This window comes from Daphnia carinata, chromosome 5 (genome assembly GCF_022539665.2).
Source record: "Daphnia carinata strain CSIRO-1 chromosome 5, CSIRO_AGI_Dcar_HiC_V3, whole genome shotgun sequence".
In the NCBI taxonomy this organism is placed as follows: Eukaryota; Metazoa; Arthropoda; class Branchiopoda; order Diplostraca; family Daphniidae; genus Daphnia; species Daphnia carinata.
The window spans coordinates 1,008,955-1,028,350 of NC_081335.1; the positions used below are offsets into that span (position 1 = coordinate 1,008,955).

General features: G+C 40.1%; 7 protein-coding genes across 7 annotated transcripts; 3 read left to right on the plus strand and 4 right to left on the minus strand.

Annotated features, from left to right (window-relative positions):
* The first annotated feature begins 142 nt into the window (after positions 1 to 142).
* LOC130696279 (large ribosomal subunit protein bL9m-like) lies at positions 143 to 1,471 on the plus strand. Its single transcript, XM_057519370.2, has 5 exons — positions 143 to 313; positions 486 to 645; positions 719 to 897; positions 964 to 1,164; positions 1,225 to 1,471. Exons 1-5 carry the CDS (start codon positions 233 to 235, stop codon positions 1,411 to 1,413), a joined length of 810 nt encoding a protein of 269 aa, XP_057375353.1. The 5' UTR covers positions 143 to 232; the 3' UTR covers positions 1,414 to 1,471.
* A 142-nt stretch (positions 1,472 to 1,613) lies between these two features.
* LOC130696289 (riboflavin kinase-like) lies at positions 1,614 to 2,604 on the minus strand. Its single transcript, XM_057519381.2, has 4 exons — positions 2,282 to 2,604; positions 2,075 to 2,226; positions 1,907 to 2,009; positions 1,614 to 1,825 (listed from the first exon to the last, which is right to left on the minus strand). Exons 1-4 carry the CDS (start codon positions 2,379 to 2,381, stop codon positions 1,668 to 1,670), a joined length of 513 nt encoding a protein of 170 aa, XP_057375364.1. The 5' UTR covers positions 2,382 to 2,604; the 3' UTR covers positions 1,614 to 1,667.
* A 238-nt stretch (positions 2,605 to 2,842) lies between these two features.
* Positions 2,843 to 5,377, plus strand: LOC130696264 (ankyrin-1-like). Its single transcript, XM_057519352.2, has 6 exons — positions 2,843 to 3,050; positions 3,117 to 3,202; positions 3,296 to 3,718; positions 3,797 to 3,982; positions 4,052 to 4,294; positions 4,374 to 5,377. Exons 1-6 carry the CDS (start codon positions 2,969 to 2,971, stop codon positions 4,944 to 4,946), a joined length of 1,593 nt encoding a protein of 530 aa, XP_057375335.1. The 5' UTR covers positions 2,843 to 2,968; the 3' UTR covers positions 4,947 to 5,377.
* On the minus strand, positions 5,186 to 8,788 carry LOC130695817 (tyrosine-protein kinase Shark-like). Its single transcript, XM_059495205.1, has 13 exons — positions 8,508 to 8,788; positions 8,270 to 8,407; positions 8,045 to 8,209; positions 7,786 to 7,973; positions 7,483 to 7,726; positions 7,050 to 7,420; positions 6,864 to 6,978; positions 6,694 to 6,794; positions 6,483 to 6,629; positions 6,313 to 6,421; positions 6,070 to 6,241; positions 5,870 to 5,996; positions 5,186 to 5,745 (listed from the first exon to the last, which is right to left on the minus strand). Exons 1-13 carry the CDS (start codon positions 8,602 to 8,604, stop codon positions 5,494 to 5,496), a joined length of 2,226 nt encoding a protein of 741 aa, XP_059351188.1. The 5' UTR covers positions 8,605 to 8,788; the 3' UTR covers positions 5,186 to 5,493.
* A 53-nt stretch (positions 8,789 to 8,841) lies between these two features.
* Positions 8,842 to 14,559, plus strand: LOC130696295 (RING-box protein 2-like). Its single transcript, XM_057519386.2, has 4 exons — positions 8,842 to 8,960; positions 9,110 to 9,310; positions 14,213 to 14,325; positions 14,391 to 14,559. The coding sequence occupies exons 2-4, from the start codon at positions 9,145 to 9,147 to the stop codon at positions 14,454 to 14,456; spliced, it is 345 nt and encodes a 114-aa protein (XP_057375369.1). The 5' UTR covers positions 8,842 to 8,960; positions 9,110 to 9,144; the 3' UTR covers positions 14,457 to 14,559.
* LOC130696260 (facilitated trehalose transporter Tret1-2 homolog) lies at positions 9,384 to 12,670 on the minus strand. The gene is made up of 5 exons (XM_057519349.2): positions 12,375 to 12,670; positions 11,280 to 12,010; positions 11,091 to 11,214; positions 10,191 to 11,020; positions 9,384 to 10,117 (listed from the first exon to the last, which is right to left on the minus strand). The coding sequence occupies exons 2-5, from the start codon at positions 11,955 to 11,957 to the stop codon at positions 9,842 to 9,844; spliced, it is 1,908 nt and encodes a 635-aa protein (XP_057375332.1). The 5' UTR covers positions 11,958 to 12,010; positions 12,375 to 12,670; the 3' UTR covers positions 9,384 to 9,841.
* A 69-nt stretch (positions 14,560 to 14,628) lies between the features above and the next one.
* On the minus strand, positions 14,629 to 19,351 carry LOC130696254 (uncharacterized). The gene is made up of 18 exons (XM_057519342.2): positions 19,274 to 19,351; positions 19,125 to 19,171; positions 19,018 to 19,056; positions 18,558 to 18,771; positions 18,303 to 18,462; positions 17,796 to 17,965; positions 17,279 to 17,729; positions 17,102 to 17,192; positions 16,867 to 17,025; positions 16,600 to 16,781; positions 16,383 to 16,527; positions 16,163 to 16,313; positions 15,953 to 16,095; positions 15,694 to 15,888; positions 15,467 to 15,610; positions 15,234 to 15,394; positions 14,946 to 15,156; positions 14,629 to 14,872 (listed from the first exon to the last, which is right to left on the minus strand). Exons 3-18 carry the CDS (start codon positions 19,037 to 19,039, stop codon positions 14,727 to 14,729), a joined length of 2,745 nt encoding a protein of 914 aa, XP_057375325.1. The 5' UTR covers positions 19,040 to 19,056; positions 19,125 to 19,171; positions 19,274 to 19,351; the 3' UTR covers positions 14,629 to 14,726.
* Positions 19,352 to 19,396: the final 45 nt, after the last annotated feature.

Here is a 19,396-nt window from a genome sequence, read left to right on the forward strand (position 1 = left end):
ACTTTGTTGATAGACTACATGTTTTTTTATTAAAAGAATTTCATGCTTTTATCTACTACTTGTTCTTGAAAATTAAATAAAACTTATTTGACAAGCAATTAGGCAGGCAGGCGGCTATTGATTTTAGCAGACAACAGTTTCGCGTTTCTAAACAGACCACATTTTTTTTTCATTTCCTTTCTAAAAGGCTACACATGTTTATCGTATCTATCAAATACTTTTTAGCCTAAACATGCTACGGCTTGGTTTTCAACTACTTGGTGGAGTAAGAAATCTACAGCCTTCTTTCTCTGTTAAAATTGAGCAAATAAGGGTAAGTAAATCGCCAAGAACTTAACTGGAATGTTATTAACATAAACTAGAAACTTCGTTTACATATCCTGAACCAATTTAAACGACCAACTTTACTGCATGTCACTGAAGTTGTTTTGTTCTTTTCTCGTAATCGTCGCTGTTCTTTATTTACATCATTTTGTTTTATTCAGACAACTTACATTCTAAAAAGACGATATCCACCAGGCCTTGACAAAAAAAACAGACCACCAAAGCCTCTAAAAACAAAACACTTTGTGTATGATGAAGTAGACAACACAAATCTAAAAGCAGAACCAGATCTCAAGCTAATTCTCACCTCATTTGTTGAAGGTAAATTTGCCTTCCTGTTGCTTTTTATGAAGATTTATTGATGTATGTGTTTTAAATTTTTATTATTATCAAGGTATTGGGTTAAAGAATGACATAGTAACAGTACGGCCAAATTTTGGACGTAGCAAACTCCTATCACCTGGTCTTGCCATTTATGCTTCTCCAGAAAATTTAGAAAAATTGAAAACTGAGCTGGAAAAATCTAGTGAAAATGTCCAGACAATGATGCATAGCTCTCGTTACGCCGAGTTGGTAATTTTTCGTCTCTTAAAACTAATTCTAAAGCCCGGCATATTTAATTTCATATGATCTTTGCAGACCCGACGGGATTTGGCTAGTAGGATTCTGGTTGTGCTCGTTAATAAAGAAAACCCTTGGACTATAGAAAAATGGCATATTAGAGCAGCCTTTCGAAGATCTGGAATCTGTGTACCTGACCACGCTATTAAGATGGGTGACAGGATCATTACGGGACCTAACTTTGAGCTAGAAAAAAAACAGTTTCTTGTCACTGTGACGGTTGGTAAAAATTTTATGTACGAAAATGTGAAGCACTAATTAATGATCCATGATTATTAGATTAATAATTTGGAGACTACTCCGGTCCGATGTATGATCCGTCATTGGTCTTCTCTTCCAGAGCTCAGATTACCTAAAGTAGAAGGTTACATGGAACCGCCGTATGAGCCTGTTTTTGAAGACGAAAGAGAGATAATTGCAAATCTACCATTACCGCCTTTCTGTTTTAAAAAATCTGTCGCCATGTGATGACTGCGACGTTTTGTCATGTAGATCAAACCAAAATAAAGAACGACGTATCATCTAATATGCTATTGGATCCAATGCACTTCGTCAGTCTGCATGCTTTAACCTTAGGTAACAAATAATACTACTTTGGCATAAAATGAAACCAAACATATTGGTTAAGTACTACAACCTTAACGTAAATATTTAATTTGAAATAAATATTTAATTAAACCCATTTATGGCCCTACTGTAAAGCCAAACTACATAATTGTAAATTATAAACTACTTCCAGGAAGTATTAGTTCACTAGTATTGACATCTTGAGGTTTTTCTGCATTGAAGAAGGAATGTGTTTGCAGGGCACTATATTCTGGCAGATCTAACTGGGTATCAGCATAGGCAATATCTGATTTTATGGCATCTATAAGGGCATCTGTTATATAAAAGAGGAATAAATTAAATAGAAAAAATTGACTACTATGTCATAAAACAAATATAAAGCTTCACTTGTTACCTAAAGACTCATATGACTGCTCAGGTCTAATGTAATTTATTATACATGTTTTTAGCATACTGCTATAGAAGTCAGACTCAAAATTATGCAAAATGTGTGTCTCCTACCAATGTGTAAATGACCATAAACATTTGAAAAGTGCAAAAGTTATTAGATTTGTTACCACACCATTGATTTTTTGACATTTTTATAAAATGGATTCCAGCCAATACTCATGACCATCTTGTAAACTGGACCTCCATTGACTTTTGCATAGCCGTAATAGATACCAGTTTCTAAATCACTTGGCAGAGTTTCAACAACTTCACTTGTATAGTTTGCTACAATTTTTAATGGTTTAAATTTAGTATCATAGAATGTTGTTAACTGTAATACCTGTTGGTATTCCTAGCTCTTTTGAACCTCTACCGAACCCTTTCACAACAATACCTTTTGCAAAAAACGGTAAGCAACCAAGAGTTTTCGTGGTGGGCATCGTGAACTTAGCGGAATGTTGATTTGTACACGATTAAAAATTTAAAAAAAGGAAATTTAATGAGTAAAAATATGTTCCAAGGGCAAAAGGAGATCTTGGTAAGATCTAAGTGTCAAGGCAAATGCTCGCGAAATGTTTGAACTTCCCGATATCGAATAACAGTACAGCAGTTTCACAAGGTTTTTAACTTTGCTCGAGGCTAGCAGATGACATTTTTCCTCCCAACGAAGCAGCTTAATGCCGAAATCTAAAAAAACAGATAGCTTGAAGACCCGGGCTCCCGGCGCGGAAGCCCATCTTGTTCAAATTTTGAACATAAGAAGAAATGGGCTACAAGAAAACTGGAGTATGTTTTTCATATGCAAGACTCAGATAAACAAATAGAAAATAAAATAAAATGAGAATATCTTACTTCTAGAAATTTCAACAGTGTTTGTAGCAGACGACGGTAGGCATTAAGAGCGTGCAAAAAAACAAGTGCATATAAACAAAGACGACAAAATCTTTATTTTGCTACACAGAAGCTAGAGAGTAACAACAGCCTATTCTCGAATTATAAAATTATTTCTTTCCACATCCTAAGGGAAATGGAAAACGCAGAAGAGATGATTTATTTGGCAGTAAGCAATGGAGAATGGATGGACGAAAAATCTCTGCAGTTGATCAAAAGTGAATTATCCATCTAGAAAAAATTTGCGTCACGGCGTAAAAATTCATGTCTTTATATAATTAAAGGTGTTGACATAAATAAGCTATGCCGATCTGGAATGACAATTCTTGGGCGTGCTGCTCAACTAGGACTGTTTCTGTTTGTTAAGCAAGTAAGTGTAAAAGGCATTAGAATTGTATATATATATATTTTTCTGTTAATTGATATTAATTATTCACATTGACCTTCATGTTTAAATGCATAGGTGTTGCACAGCTCTTTGCAGTATAAAGCTAATTTCCCACTAACGAAATGCCGTGGACATAGGAGGCCACATCATTCCACTGGAGGTTTTGCTAGAAAACATCCTGGCACATCTTCTTCTGAAGATGACGATTTTTTTGATGGAAGATGCATGTCTCTGTGCAAGTTGATGGAAGCTCCTTTAGGAATTGGATTGGACCATATTGTTTGTGATGTTAATGTGTCAGACTCATATGGAAGAACAGCATTGCACTATGCCGCTGAACAGGGCCATGCGGACATTATCGATGTTCTTTTGGTGGCTGGTTCTTTTGTAAATGCCATGGATTTTGAAGGAATGACTCCTTTGTACCTTGCATCGGCCCGCGGAAATACGGATGCAGTGCAGGCATTAGTGCAGCATTCGGCCAATATAAATTTAAGGGTGAGTCAGTTTAAAACAAAAAATAATAAAATATCTAATGCCATATTTGAGGTTGTTTAAATTCCTTTTGTATTCAAGGCGACAGATAAGTCAACTCCTCTGCATTCCGCAGCATCTAGAGGCCAAATTGAAATCCTTAAAATTTTAATTAATCACGGCTCGAAGGTTGACACACTTGACTACTCTGATAGAAGTCCCCTGTATGTTGCTGCTCAGCGCGGTCATAAAGACGTTGTTGAAGTTCTTCTACTTAAAGGAGCAAAGGTCAGCATCCAACTAATTATAGATAGTGGTTTTCGTTTTTACGAACTTCTATGGATGTTTTATGGACAGGTTAATTTGGAAGAAATTCATGGGTATACGGCTTTATGCGAAGCTGTTTGGCAAAATAACACTGACATGGCTGAACTGCTTGTTAGTAGAGGAGCACGAGTGACCACACAATCTCACATGCTACTCCATTGTGCTGTATCACAAGGAAATACAGCAATGGCCCGTCTATTACTAAATGCTAGGAGCGTTCCTAACTTACGCGATGATCATGGCAACACGCCTCTAATATTGGCGGCAAAACAGGTATCCGCTTTTATTCATCAATATTTTATTTACTGCGAAAAGTAGTCACTCCATAAAAACGCACATGTTTCGTTGTTAGGGCCATCTTGCGATGGTTGAGCTCTTGTTAGAGCATGGAGCTAATCCTAATTATCCAAATGCCCTGAGTGGTGTTCACCCAATCCATGAAGCCGCACAATGTATGAACGACGAAGATGTCCATGTATTCGATCAGATTTTGGAAACTCTGCAAAAATACGGTGGTCGCTTAAACATTGAAAGCTTTACACCTGGTGATACACCGCTGCTACGTGCCGTTGTACATCATCATCCAGAATTAGCTACCGCTTTGTTTTCTCGCGGTGCTGATCCAAATCTTAGCTCCCTTTATTCATGTCCTGTCGATATTCTTACATTAGCCATTCGAAATGGCTACACCGCTTTTGCTAAGATGCTCGTACGGGGAGGTTTAGATTTTAATCGAATTCGCGTTGATCCCGAAAGTACCAACCAATGGCTAGTCCGGTATAAATCCAGTCCTCAGCCATTATTAGATTCGTGCCGTCTAGTTATTCGACGTCAACTTGGCGAGCATGTAACGCAAAAGATAGCACATTCTGCGCTACCTGAACATTTGAGGAGAACAATTTTGTTAAAGCAGTGTATTCGGTAAATTATTTATCGAAAATAATCCAACTAAACTCTTCTTGTCAGATGTATAAATTTTGTGTTTAGGGAGCGCAGACAGTTTTCCGATCGCATAGATTAAATCATGTTGACTTTTGAGAGATGATAAATGTATCGTTTCATTAATTCTCCCATTTCCTGCAATCTTCATAGAACCATTTTATCATAACTACTTTCGTTTATTTCTCAATCAGATAGAAATACTATTTAAATATTTCTTCCCTCGTTGTATAGCTTAGACACAAACTTCGTGTAATTTCCATGGTTACATGCATGAGCAATTATGGTTGATCGTTTTAAAAAAATCACATATGCTTATAAGGAAGATGAATTTGTACATTGTGTTCTTGTACCACGCTAAAGAATTACGATATTCCATGCCTTGGAACAGAAAAAGAGGAACGATTAAATCAAACACCTAGAGGATTCTAAATTACCTTCAATACATACGAATCAAAGGAACATTTTCATTTGGTGATCCCATTACGCCTTGTGGCCTGTTCATGCTGCCAGCAGCAAAAAAATTCTATTAGTTAAACATCTGAAATCAATATATTGCCAGAATGGTCAATGAGACCGTCAATGGTTTGTTCTGTCGATACAGTCTGCAGCAGGTTTTTCACGTTGTCATATTCGGCATTAGAGGCAAAGTGCTGCACCAGCATGGCGAATGTCGGACGATCAGCCGGGTTTTCTGACCAGCAACGAAGCATTAATGAGTAAATGTCTTCAGGGCAGCGGGTAGGTTGTGGTAAACGTGCACCTTGCGCAACTACTTCTGTTGCCTGTAAATAATTGAGACACATTGAAACACGAAAAATTAGATAGAGAAGAGAAAATAATAAGAAGAGAGAGGAGGAAGGTGAAAGGAAAGAAAAAAAACAAAGGACGACGTGAAGAAGGTGCTACCTCTGCCCCGGACATGTCGCCATATGGCTGCTGGCCAAAACTATAGGTTTCCCAGAGAGTGACACCGTAACTCCAAACGTCACTTGCGTGGGAAAAAATGCCACAACTAATAGATTCTGGAGCATACCTGCCACATCAACATGAAATTATAAATAAGGAACAAAAACTTTCGTACCCCAGTGTTTCTGAAAAGTATTTACCATTTAACGGGCCATCGACCACCTTTCGAAGCCGAATAGAAACTTTCTCCAGCACCTAAGACTCTTGACAAACCGAAGTCACTTATCTTGGCTTGGTATCGTGTGGCCAAAAGAATGTTCCTTGCCGCTAAATCGCGATGCACAAACTTTCGCTGTTCCAGATAGAGCATTCCTAATTATTTGGATAGAAAGCACAAGCTTCAGAATTGACGGAACAACTATTGGCGGAATCATCAGAACTACCGTCAGCGATCTGCCCAGCCCACAGTGCAAACTCGAACTGAGGACTAATAGTTTGAGGGTGATCAAGAAGGTAATCCAACAAAGAGCCCAAAGCAACCAGCTCCTGGACCTAAAAATTAACAAAAGAGAAATAAAAGAACATTCATGTAAGTAGGCCTTGTATAATTTACCATCATCAATGGAGGACCTTTGCAAAGAGCAATCAGTCTAACAATATTTGGATTTCGCAATTCCATCATGACACGCGCTTCACGCAGAAATTCTTCTCTGTTCGATTCAATTTGGTCGTCACGTAGGGTTTTAATTGCAACTGGGATCTGCATGAAACGTACAAAACAGATTGCATATTCCATTATCTTATTCAACAACAATGTAAGTTACCGAATTTCCATTAGACTGACGCAACGATCCCCTATAAACAAAGCCGAACTCTCCCTCGCCAAGTGTGTCATACAATTCCAACTCTTCCTTGGTAACAATTCCTATGACACATGTTTTACAAGTTTTAAAAAATATGCCCTTGATGTTATTTTTTTTTTTCTTTTTCTTACCAACGCGTTTGGGGATATCTTTCGATGGAGAACGACTGATGGACTCGTTCGGTGATGGAGAGCGTCTAAGATTCCGGTTCGGTAAGGGCGGCGGACTGAGAGTTTGCCTTGAAACCTTTCATCACAATTAAAATGGGAAAATTGATAAGCGAAAGCAAGACAGAGAAGACAATTAATTGAAATTACTGTTCTGAATGCAACATTGTCATCCATCACAGGATGGGGTGGTTTGATGGGTCGTTGTAGCTCAGCGGGCAGGCCGTCGGCATGATTCATGTAGTGACCAACGACATGTTCGAGAGATTCCAGGTAAGGACCATAATCAACATAGTAATACTGTCCTCGTTTGCAAATTTCAAAATGGAAGACACGATCCGAGTAAAGAACGGATAGAGCATAAAATCCGGGCTTGCTTGCACTTCTTCGAATTAAAAAAAAGTTATCTTCGTTGTATTTCGTACTGCCTTCCCTCAAACGACGTTCTGTTTCTTGTCGCGATATGGGTCCATGATACCAGTCCTCTTTTCTGGTGAACGGGAGAGGAGGTTTGTAGGACTCTATGATTAAATGGTTTTGTTTAATGAACTTAGAAAATTACTAAACAAATATTAAGACATGCCTAAGCGTCGCGCGCATTGGTAGAAACCATTTCTTCTGGCTAAATCAGCTGGAGTTTGATCTTCTTTTGTGCGTGATAACGGAGTGACCGACATAGCCATCATAATTTTCACGCATTCAAGATGTCCTCGACTAGCAGCCTCGTGAAGTGGAACCATTCCCGTCACTCGATGTCGGATCTGAGGACTTGCTTTACATTCCAGCAACGTCTTGACACATTCAGGATGATTTTGTATGCAAGCGTACTGCACATTTTGAGAGTATTAAAAGATTGCTTTGATGGTGAAAAATACTTTTATATTACATGAAGTGGTGTCAAATCTGCATCATCTTTGACATTGACATTGCCTCCTCCTTGAATCAACAATTTGAGAATCACAGTATTGCCCAATAATGCAGCTAGATGGATAGCTGTTTGTCCTATTTCATTCTTGGCATCTATACTCCTGTAGGTACCTCCTCGTAGCAGTTCTGATACTACAGTTAGGTTGCCTGTAGAGAAGTTTTTGAAGACCTTGAAGACTACAAACTGCTAAAACAGATATAACTGATAGTAAGAATACCTTCTTTAGTAGCCCTATGTAATAGATTGCAGCGTCCATGGCATCTTGTATCAACAGGTGGCAGATCTTTTTTACAAGGTCGATTAAGTGGTCCAAAAATGGAAGACCCTTCTTTCTGACACAGATTTATGAGTGCATCAAGGCCATGGACAATGTACCCATCCTCTGCAATGAAATAAATAACCATATGTATATGAGGCAGTAAAACATTGTAAACTGACTAACCAATTGAGAAAAATGCATCAGAACCATGCCTATTAATTTGGTAGTGCCTTGGCTCTCCTTGGTGACGAACACTCAATATGAAAGCTCCATCAACTGTTGGGCTCTCTCTTACTAAAAAGAGACCTTCAGTGTCATCATCTATACAGAAATCCATAAGCAAATATTAAATATTTCTGGAAAATAACACCTTTTATTTTACATAGATATATCTGTTTTTTCCATTTTTTTTTTTACAAACCATTAGTTAGTAGAGATTCAGCCTCTTGCCTGCTGATTTTCCCATGAAACCATCTTAGGTCTTGGTCAGATTCGTCTCTAGAGGGTCTCCGAGACATATTGTCAAAATTATAAATATTTAATAACAAACTACAAAAAGTCACAATTGCTACGTAAAAAGTTAAAAGTCGCCTTCATCTTTTATCAGATGCTAGGTCAGAGGAGTCCCTGTTTCCTGTCAGGCCAAACCAAAACCTAATGCAATATACTGAAGCTGATGCACCCTTGTGGTTAGCGATAATATCAGCTGAGAGCCTTGAGTCCATATTTTTTTTTTCTTTTTTTTTTTGTATTCTGTGTTCTAGCAGACGCTTTATTCAGGAAGCGGTTAAACATTAGAACAGGCAAATGCAAAGTAGTTACTTTCTTTGTAATTTGAGGTTTTGGCTGGAATTCCTGCGTTGATATTGGAAAGGTAATGGTTCTTCGTTCCATTTTTAATTTGTAGCTGCGTGGTTATTATTTTGTTTTCGAAATAAGCGTGAAACTGCTTTTCCTTTCGAGAGAACTATTGATTCTTCCACATTTTCAGAAGTCTAAAGGTTCCATTTTACATTGTTACAGGCTTGCACATATTCCAGCTTAAATAAAAGCAAATAATGGCAGATGACATTGATATGGAGAAGCCAGTGGAAAAGACCACAGTTAATAATGACTGCAGCAAAAGTGAAAAAATGTTTTCATTGAAAAGATGGAATGCTGTTGCCATGTGGAGCTGGGACGTTGAATGTGAAATTTGTGCCATTTGCAGAGTACAAGTGATGGGTAAGTCTCACCTCACATTAATTTTTCATAGGCCATCCACAGATAGGTTCATGCAAAAAATTTCGTTCACTAGTTGTAGTGCCAATAGTGTATTCACATTACATTGTGCAAAAATTTTTATTAGTTTTAAGGCTTTAGCGATCTGCTTTGAGTATGGAGGGTGTAGCTGAGTTTGTATGCTATAAAGGTAAACAACAAAGGTTATTGCTTTACAGTATTTTTACCCTGCATGGAATAGTATATGTACATAAATATTTTAGAATATAAAATAAGGACCATCAAAAATGATTCGTAGTTTGCTGGGCATTCGAAATAGTGGCTGTATCCATAACTAACGAATCCCATCATCATAGTTCCATTCGTATTCTAAGGCTTTCTGGGCATTCTTTTTTTCGGTGGGGAAAGCGAGGGGTCAACAGAGATCGGTGAGAGATTACTTGAGGCATTTTTTTTTATAGGAAAAAGAGGAATATATGTACAAATAACTTGTTGTCACTGACGTCCAACTTGAACACTGAACTGCTCGTCTGTCTAGAGTTTAGTAGAATCGATCTCTTTTGTTTTCTTCTCGAGCATTCTTTTCTCGATATCCTCCAGACTGTGTCCTTTGGTCTCGGGTACAAAGAAGATGACGAAAAAGATGCTGATGAAGCAAAAGAAGCCGAAAAACCAGAATGCACCATGGGCACCGATCGTCGCGATTAGGTCGTTGAAGAACTTTGTCACGGCGAAGCTACAGGCCCAGTTGAAAGCCGTGGCTACAGATGCGGCGTGTCCGCGTACTTTACTCGGGAAAATTTCTCCCATCTAAAAACAAAAAACAAAAATGATTTTGAAAAGTGATTTTGCTAAAAAGAAGTAGGTTTTTAACACAACTTACCATGAGCCAAGGAATGGGTCCGTAACCGATGGAGAAGGCCACGATGTAGACGATGAAGGTGGCAAGCGGAAGCCAACCGACGTGCGTGACATCGTGATCGAGATGTTGTAAAATGAAGAAGACGCCCAACGCTCCGAGACTGATAGCCATGAAGAATCCGGAAATGTTGAGCAGGACTTTGCGTCCCACTCGGTCAATGACCATATTGGACCCCAAGGTAGCGACAAAGTTGGCCAGTCCGATAACGATGGATGACAAGTTGCTGTCAATGCTACCTCCCGATTTCTCAAAAATAGAAACCGTGTAAAAGATGACAGCGTTGATTCCGGAAAGCTGTTGGAAGAACATGAGACCCAGCGAAATGAGCAGAGGTCGGAAGTACGCCATTTTCAATAACTCTCTTGCTCCACTTCCGGCGCTCTGGTTCTTGTAGTTCATCTCAATTTCGAGAAATTCTTCTTGGACGTCGGTTTTACCCCCGCGGAGCCATTGGAGTGACTCGCGAGCTTCGTTGTAACGGCCTTTTGAGATGTACCAACGTGGCGTCTCAGGAATGAACCACATAAAGGCCAAAAAGGGTAGCGGAAGGGCAGCTCCAATGGCCGCCAAAATTTTCCAGTCGATGTAAGAGCCCAGAATATAGCAAAAGAGGATGCCGATATTTCCGATCGTGGTCGGTAACAGACCCAACGATCCACGGACCTCTGGTTGAATGGTTTCTCCCAGGTAAATTGGCAGCGTTAAGGTGGTGAGACCGACGCAAAAACCTTGGATGGAACGGCCGGCGTAGACCATGGGCAGATTTGTTGCGAAAGTGATCAACAACCAAGCTAGAAACTCAAAATGAAAACAAACGTTTAGACATTCGAAAACAGTTAGATGGCTCTGAAGTAAACTTACATAAGATGTAAGGAGGTCCGGTAGCCATAATGGTCGCCTTCCTTCCAAAATGCTCGACGATGCTTCCACCGACGATGCCACCGATCAGCGCATTTAGAGGCATCAAACTTCCAATCCAAGAAGCCTAATAATTAATGTTTTCTTTGAATTATTTGTACGCCTTTTTTTATTTTGTTGATTCTTACTAACCTGTTGATCGTTGACGGGGATTGAGCTGTTAGGTTGGGTCATAGATGCAAGGGCAGGAGAAGTATAGCCGGAAGAGTAGCCCTCTATCATAGCTGCGATGGCGAGGGCCAGCGAGGCCAACACTTGTGGAAACAACCTTCCCCGACTTTTGCGACTTAATGGTTCCATCGTGAATGAAGCGTCTGGAAAGCTAGGCATTTCTGGTAGATTCGATAATCTTTCGAGATTTTTCTTTTCGTTCAGTTCATCCACTGCTACATTTCCATCTTCTTTTAAATCAGCCGCTATGATAGGACTGAGAGCAATCGACGATTCGCTGACGGCCAGTACCGATGGAATATCTAATGGGCCTTTTGAATCGGAAATTTTGAGACGGGCCTGGGCCAACGTTTGAGTGAGCTGATGATAAACGTTGGATGTCTGATCAACAGTGGCCTCGCAACTCGAACAGGAATAGGATCCCGTAGAATTATCGTCTTTAATCCAGCGATAGCTAGATGGCGAGTCAGTTCCGGCCGAACTCAAGTCGCATCCGCTGTCGCGGTTTCTAGCTTCACGCTTGTCAGCAGAGATCATGAAGGCATGAATTTTACTGCTGTCCAATTGGCAGCCTTGTGTAGCACTGAGAGCAGCTTCGGCATCGCACCAAATTGGAAGTGATTGACTCGTAGCGGACATCTTAAGGGAGTTTTCTTTTCTTCCACCTTCTAATCCACGTACTCTCGTTGTATCTACAAGGTCAGAACAAATGAAAGGTCACCGCATTAGAAATCGGGTTTCCCCCAAAAACAAAAAGGAGCTCCCTGTTTCTAGGTCAATATCTACGTCGTTCAGTACGTAAAAGACTTTGCCTTCGCGTCGAAGGCTTACATTTTTGCGGGCAAATATCGATCATGATTTCGTTATTTTGAAATTCTAGACTGACGTAATGCGTGCATAATGCTCGAACAATAACGATAGAACTAACGATATTCATTCAAAGACATTAACAAAATTTGCTGTTGCCATTTTACTACCCCGTTGTGGTGCCCCCCCCCCCCCCCAAGAAAATGCAAACACGAGTTCAAAAATGCTATTTAAAAAAATGGTACTTACCAATTTCCGAGAGGATAAGAGGAGCCTTGAAGAGATGCGTTGACTCCAGATTCGATTGAGTGTCTGTGATGAGTCGGTGGGGTCAGCTTGTCTATTTATACTTCCCAGTTAGGACCTACCCCGCGCTACTCAGTTCCTCAAGCAGGTTTCATCCCTCCTCTTTTTCATCTCGTCTGTCGCAAGAAGTCCAATCGGCCTAACCATGTATCACAACGCCAACCCCCCAAAGTCGTACGATATCCTCCTTTTTCTAGTTTTATTCCTACCGGAGCCCTAAAAGTTGGCCGTTCTTTCCGTAATGGCAAATGTAATGACTATTGCGACACGGTTTTCCAGGAAAAATCCTCTGCCTGCAAGTCCTCCTATTGGCAAAATGTGATGCAGTGTTCGAATTGAATCTACCTTTTTTGCACCCAATGAGTAGGTCAATATTGACTTCAGCCAGTGAAAGTGAACGTTTCAAAAATAACGTGATGCTCTATCGAGAGGCACATATTGAAAGGTCAATTCGCGGCCTAGTTTGAACCAGATGAAAGCAGTTTGAACAGGATTTTTGTTTCCCTTTACCGATCAGGGGGGTGGATGGGTTCCGTACAGGTAGGAAATTTCAAAACAGGTCTTGGGGGAGATTTTTAGGGGGCTTTTCTAGCTGTCGTGCGCCTATATTCACAAACCCCCTGTAGACCTAAACGGGCCATCAAGATTTTCAGTAACGTTAGAAAAACCCACCTGTAGGAAAGAAATATGAGATTGGCAAATCTCTTGTTATAAAAGAGAAAACTAGTCCCATCAGCAGTATATCATCGATAACACGACGTTGTGCTTTGACAAACGAACTTTTAATTGTTTTTCCTTGCTGTATGGCTTGCTTGTTGTGTTGGCGATATCCCCCACGTCTCCGATCGGATAAGATTCAACGTAGGGCGATGTTCATCCCTTTTTTTTCGCTTTTGTTTTCTCTCTTTGCCTTCTCTTCCCTTCTCCTTCTTAGCTTTAAATATACAGGTCATAGGCATAAAAGAAAAAAACATGGAGGGATGTTTATCTTCTCACTACGAAATGCCACGTACCAGTTCTCTGTCTGGTACGGCGAAGGACGTGGTGGATTTTTTCCTTTTTCTGGTTGTAAAACGGTTTTCCTCTTAATAATCCCCGATTCACCGTAATACAGTCTGACTTAACATCAAGCCCTATAACGTAATTAAGCAAAAGAATTAAGAAAATTTATGTCTGTACACACTAGCGATGTCTAAGCGAAATGAAAATGTTAAAAGAAGAAAACGTTATTTGAATTTTGAGGTTCGTCTACGTCTGACGAATAGTAGCTCTTACTCAATTATGTACGGTTCACTTTCTTCGTTACGAGAGGTTGTTTATAAGAAAATAGGGATGATGAAATAGGCTCTGTTTGGAGCACGTGATCGACCGACCAAAGGCCATTGGTATAACTTTCAGGATCAGGGAACGATTCAGATGGACGATAAAGCGGGGAAACAAAGAAAATAACGGGTAACCTATAACAAGTTTAGAATTTCTAAGAGAAAGTCAACGTGGGGTCTTTTCCCTTCTTTGGGCGTATTGGGATAACAGGAAATTGATTTTCAAATGTTGTCCTAGTCCTTCTTTGGAAAGAAGGAGTAGTCGAAGGTCGAAAGAGTGCAGTGAACGAGCCGCTCATGACCTTACCCAACGTGACCACATCGCAGCCTCGATAACCATTTTCTTTTTTTAGTTTTTGAAATTCTAATTTTCATGCCGTTTTTTAAAATAGATTTTTTTAAAGCAAGTGGGGGAAAAAAGATGAAAATAACTCTTTCTTTACTTTGTTCCCAATACAGATGCGTGCCTACGTTGCCAGGCCGAAAATAGGAACGACAAAGAACAAGAGGAATGTGTGGTCATCTGGGGCGAATGCAATCACTCGTTTCATAACTGCTGCATGAAATTATGGGTGACATCAATAATGTATTCTCATCTACTACTGAGTATAATAGTATTAACTCGTGTTCCGTGCAGGTCAAGCAAAACAACAGATGCCCTCTATGTCAACAAGAATGGTCCGTCCAGCGAATCGGAAAATGAAGATCTGAACGCGTTTTTTTGTGATCTTAAGAAAGAAAAAAAATTCCAATTTCCCCTTTCATTTTAAAATATTTCTTAATGCTAATACACAACGACTCGTAAATTGTTGTTTTTTATGTGTATTTTTCATTTTTTTTTTTCGTGAAAAAGTTTGTGTTACAGGATTTTTTAAACTACGTAGCTGGATCTCAGGGTAACTCAAATTAACTTTATGTTATTGAATTAAATTGTTAAATTTTTCTTACTTTTTTTTTTTTTTAGGTATTATTGTTATTTTTGATTGAGGAACCAAGTCATCAATGCAGCTAAAACTAGAGTCAAGTGAGACAAAACAGCACCACCAACAGCACCATTGCAACGCATACCAGAATGGGTGAAAGTGAATTTCACCTGGTCCGGAGTATGGCAGTCTTTTTCTATACAAAAAAACAAGTTAAGTAACTAATTAATTCGTTCGTCATTTTCTTCAAAATAATATCTCCTATTTACCTGCACAGGGCATATTATCGTCGAGGCTGGCAGAAGCAGCCGAAATGTAGATGTTTGAGCATTGATTCGGTACCATTTTGCCACACGGCTGATTGAATTTAAATTCGATGGTATCTCCAGCCTTCAAGGCGCTCTTGCAGTTATCACCGGTTCCAGGACGTTCCTTTGTGGTGGAAACGCAGTACCTTGCCAGGCCATACACGCTCTTGAACTGTGGACACAACCGATAGATGACGGTAAACAAAACAATATCGATAATCTTCGTTTAATAAAAAGAATATAACTGACCCTTAAATATAGTTCGTTGCTGCTGTAAAAGTTCTCTGGACCTAGACGGAAATATTGGACCGTATGCGCATTAAGAAATCCTGTGTACACATACTTTGCTTCCGTGGTATTGGAACTTGTACTGATGTCTTTGCACTCGGGATAAGACAGACGTGCTCCGACTATTGTGAAATAATTGCCACGTATGAACGCATTGTAAAGTATTAATTAAATTTAATTCATTTCGACCATACCGGTTGCTAGGCGTTTAGCGATTTCGGGAGCAGCTTCGTAATATTTCGTGAACTGACCCATGCGGATAATGTCACGATCGAAATTGGCCACAAATGGACGGAGTTCCTCGGGACTAGCCAAGGTAGCGAACATGATATGAACGTCTAAAAAATATTTAAAAACAAATTATTAATTCAACTTTATAGGAAACGGTCAAAATGTGGTGGGGTTGAAGCATTCATCTTACCCGGCATTTCTTGAAGCATTTTCAGCAAAACTGATTTGATTTTGTCCTTCTCGGAAGAGATGCTCGATGTCACGAAAAAGAGGACTGCGCGTTTATTGGCACCAGCAATTTTGTTAGCTTTTTCAGAAGAACGTTCTGTCATAATTCGGGAACGTGTTCGATCCAACGTGTCGGCTACGCGTCGTTCACCGTTTCCTGCGGTAGCACAATTTTCTTTTATCAAATATACTATGCGTAATATTAAATTAAATGTCTATACCGATAGGAAGGCTGGAGATGCTGCAAGCTAATTCGGCTCTATTACGTGTGGCGTTGAGATCCATGAACGGAGTTCCGTCCTTGCTTGAGACGACTTCCATCCGGCTGCCGCCCATTTGGATATCTAACTCTAAAGCGAGCGCTCTGTGCAACATAAATGGTAACATTTCATTTTCTTGATTAAAAATAATTTAAATAAAAAATTTATTACGAAGCGAGGTCTTTCTGGCTGTAGATACTGGCAGCATCCGTGTTCTGGTCAATAACAAAGGTAAGATCGGTGTAGGTAGCTGGTATAGGCTCGCCGGTCGGTTGGCTATAAGCGCCTTTGCACTGCGTGAAATCCGCATTGTTGGAAGTGCCTAAGTGTTGAGAAAATGCGGTGCTTGAAGCAACTAGAAATAATTTTGAGATATTAAGAATGTTTTTACTCAGGTATCCATCGACAAAAGCATAAATCGCGCTCATTGTCGTGTTGATGTATTGGCCAATTTGATCTGCGGGTTTAACTCCGGGAAGGACGGTTGGAGCGCCATCAAGGCCGCGAGAGTACATAACCAGAGCAGCATTCAAGGACTATTTTTTTTTAAGAAATGCATTTCAAGTGATTTCATGGAATGGTACGTATGTGAAAAATTAAAAAAGTACCTGTTCTTTTAGCATCGCCTGATCAATAATTTCATCATCTCTGTAATTGTAGAGACGATTGCAAGCACGATACTTGGTGTCACCATGAATACCAGTTTCAGAGTAGTACATTTCCAGCACAGCCGACAGTTTCATATAGCTGCTGGTATCCCAAGTGGCCATACGTTTAGCCATCAACAAACCTGAAGTACAACGTAACACACACACACACACACACAAGAAAATGTTATACGCCTGTAATTGAACATAATATTGCATGGTTCATACCGTCAACACCGCCATAAAACTCGGCATTAGTCAGCATGGAATGTTCCCTGGTATCCAGTTTGTACTCACGCGGACACAGCGTGCAATTCCAATTACCACCGGGACCGAAGCTTTCCATTTTCTTGGGCGTCCTCAACAGAGACGTTTGAGCGATATCAGCTAACAGTCGGAGAAGAAAATTGAGAAATTAATTGAAAACAAAAAGGATAGTTGTTCGATTGAAATCAAATTATACCTGCTAGCGTAGCTACCCAAATGCTTTCGACAATTCTCTCCATTGAGCTTTCCGAGAGTTCCATTGCAGGTTCTTTAATGAGATCTTTCAACTATCGTGTAAGCAAAATGATTAATTTTTTTTTATGTTTCGATTGATTTAAGAATATTATTTTTTTTTTGTAGGAGAGGTACGTACCAGAGCACTTTGAGGTTCACTACCGGCAGCAATACCGGCCAGAACGGGACCAGCCGCTACAGTGCCGTACTTGGTGTGAACGACACCGACTTCTAACGGCTGATCAGCAATGGCGTCAACATCACGACGTTTACGGTTCCAGAAACTTGTGTCCTCATCCTCATCCTCAGATGGACCGTAGTCTTCAGCCGTATCTACCACGGTCCTGTCGGCATCAGTATCCTCTTCTGGAACCTCTTCTGGAACCTCTTCTGGAACCTCTTCCGGAACCTCTTCCGGAACCTCTTCTGGAACATCTTCAGATTCGGCCACGTCTTCTGGAACGCTTTCTTCCACTACATCGTCGTTTGTTCGTTCGGCTGATTCCACCGTAGGAGTTTCTTTATTTTCTCCGCTCTCGGGATTTTCTTCAATTGGATTTTCATTTTCGACGCCGTCTCCTTCTGTCGTTCTAAAAGTAAGCCATTCATTCTGGTTATCTCTCGGGATCTGTTCTAAACAAGAGAGTCGAACTTACTCTTGTGAATTTTTGTCTTCACCATCTTCCATTCCATGATGCTCATGGTGATCTTCGTGCCCTTCAGATTCATCAGAGTCAGTGGCGGCCAGAGAGCGTCCTACAGTTCCGCGCGTGTCTGCACGGGCCGTGTGGTTCACAGTGTAGGATAACATCCAATGCAATGAACACTGTGTCCGTCATGGAAGGAACAAAAAAAAAAAAGGTGAGCAATTAATATTGTAGTATATTAGTACAAAACAGGTACGTGGGCTTTTATAATCGGCTGACCAATAGAAATGTCTTTACAGTTGGTGCAAAACAAATACCTACAAGTGAACTAAACCCGTGTGTTTGACCTAGAGCAGTTGTAGATAAGAGCGTTTTATCTCCCTCTTTCATATTTTCTTTGGGCAGTGGGGGGGGGGGGGGCTTTATTTTTAACATTATTACAGTTTGATAAGTTGTGAGATTATTCAACGAAACTTTTCGTGAAAAATCCACCAAATAAATGTTGAAATTGTGTACCTTTTCTTCCATAGTCAAAGACGATTCGGGGAAATCGCTCGCTGTACCGGGCACCAACTTCCATTGCAGACGGTATTTGTCACTTTCAGCACGTTCATTGACAACAGGGACAACATCCGGACCAGCATTGGGTATGTCAATGATACCGTCGTAACGGAATCTTTTAAGATAAATACGGTTTAGAGATAAATACAGTGCGTAAATAAAATTGTTGCAATATTTTAGAGCGGCAATGCTGAAGGACAACGCAATTACCTGTGGACGAGTGTACTGGCCATTTTACCCATAGTCCAAAGAACAGTGTCGGGGTGAGCTTCAACCTTGCGGATAAGGGCTACCAAATTTTCCATCGAGTTGGGCATCCGACGGAACCGATCGCTGATAGTTTTGTTCACGTAACATAGGGACAAGTTGTCGGGGATACGATTTGGCCATGGATCACTAGCCCAGGCCGTTGCGGCAAAGATCGCTATTCATCATAGATAGTAAGCAGAAAAACAGAGTGGTTTTAAGAATCCAAATCATTTTTAAAGCTAACGTGTTAAAATTGGAATTGTTCAAGACGCCGACCGGCACTTGGAAACCAGTAATTTTTACATCTCCTATCTTATTTTTTTGGGCTTTCAGACACGAGATAAGCCGCCCTTGGAGTAGTTGCACCAACGGTATTTGTTTTCGAAATTGACGCTCTCAGGTGAGGTTTTAAATTACTTACTTATAATAAGCAGAATTTTCATTTTGAGGAAATAGGGACCTGCATGAAAAATGACAAATGAAAATGTTAATTGCGTCGATCGATGTGCGTGCAATGTTAAACATTACCTGAACTCCAGTCAGACCCTTGAGGTAGCTGCCCGAACGATAGATACCTTAATTCGATGCAAATAGAAAATTAGAAAATAAAAAAAATACTATTGAAAATAGTAGTAATTTTCAGCGTGAACACCGGACAAGAACAGACAAAGCCTTACCTTTACCAGCAACTGACGGGACGAGTCTTGTGCGCGGGAGGGTTTGAAGCCAAGTTGCGATAAAGTACATTTTTTTTATAACTTTAGACAGTTGCTATATGCCTTTGTACCATCTTATCTTTT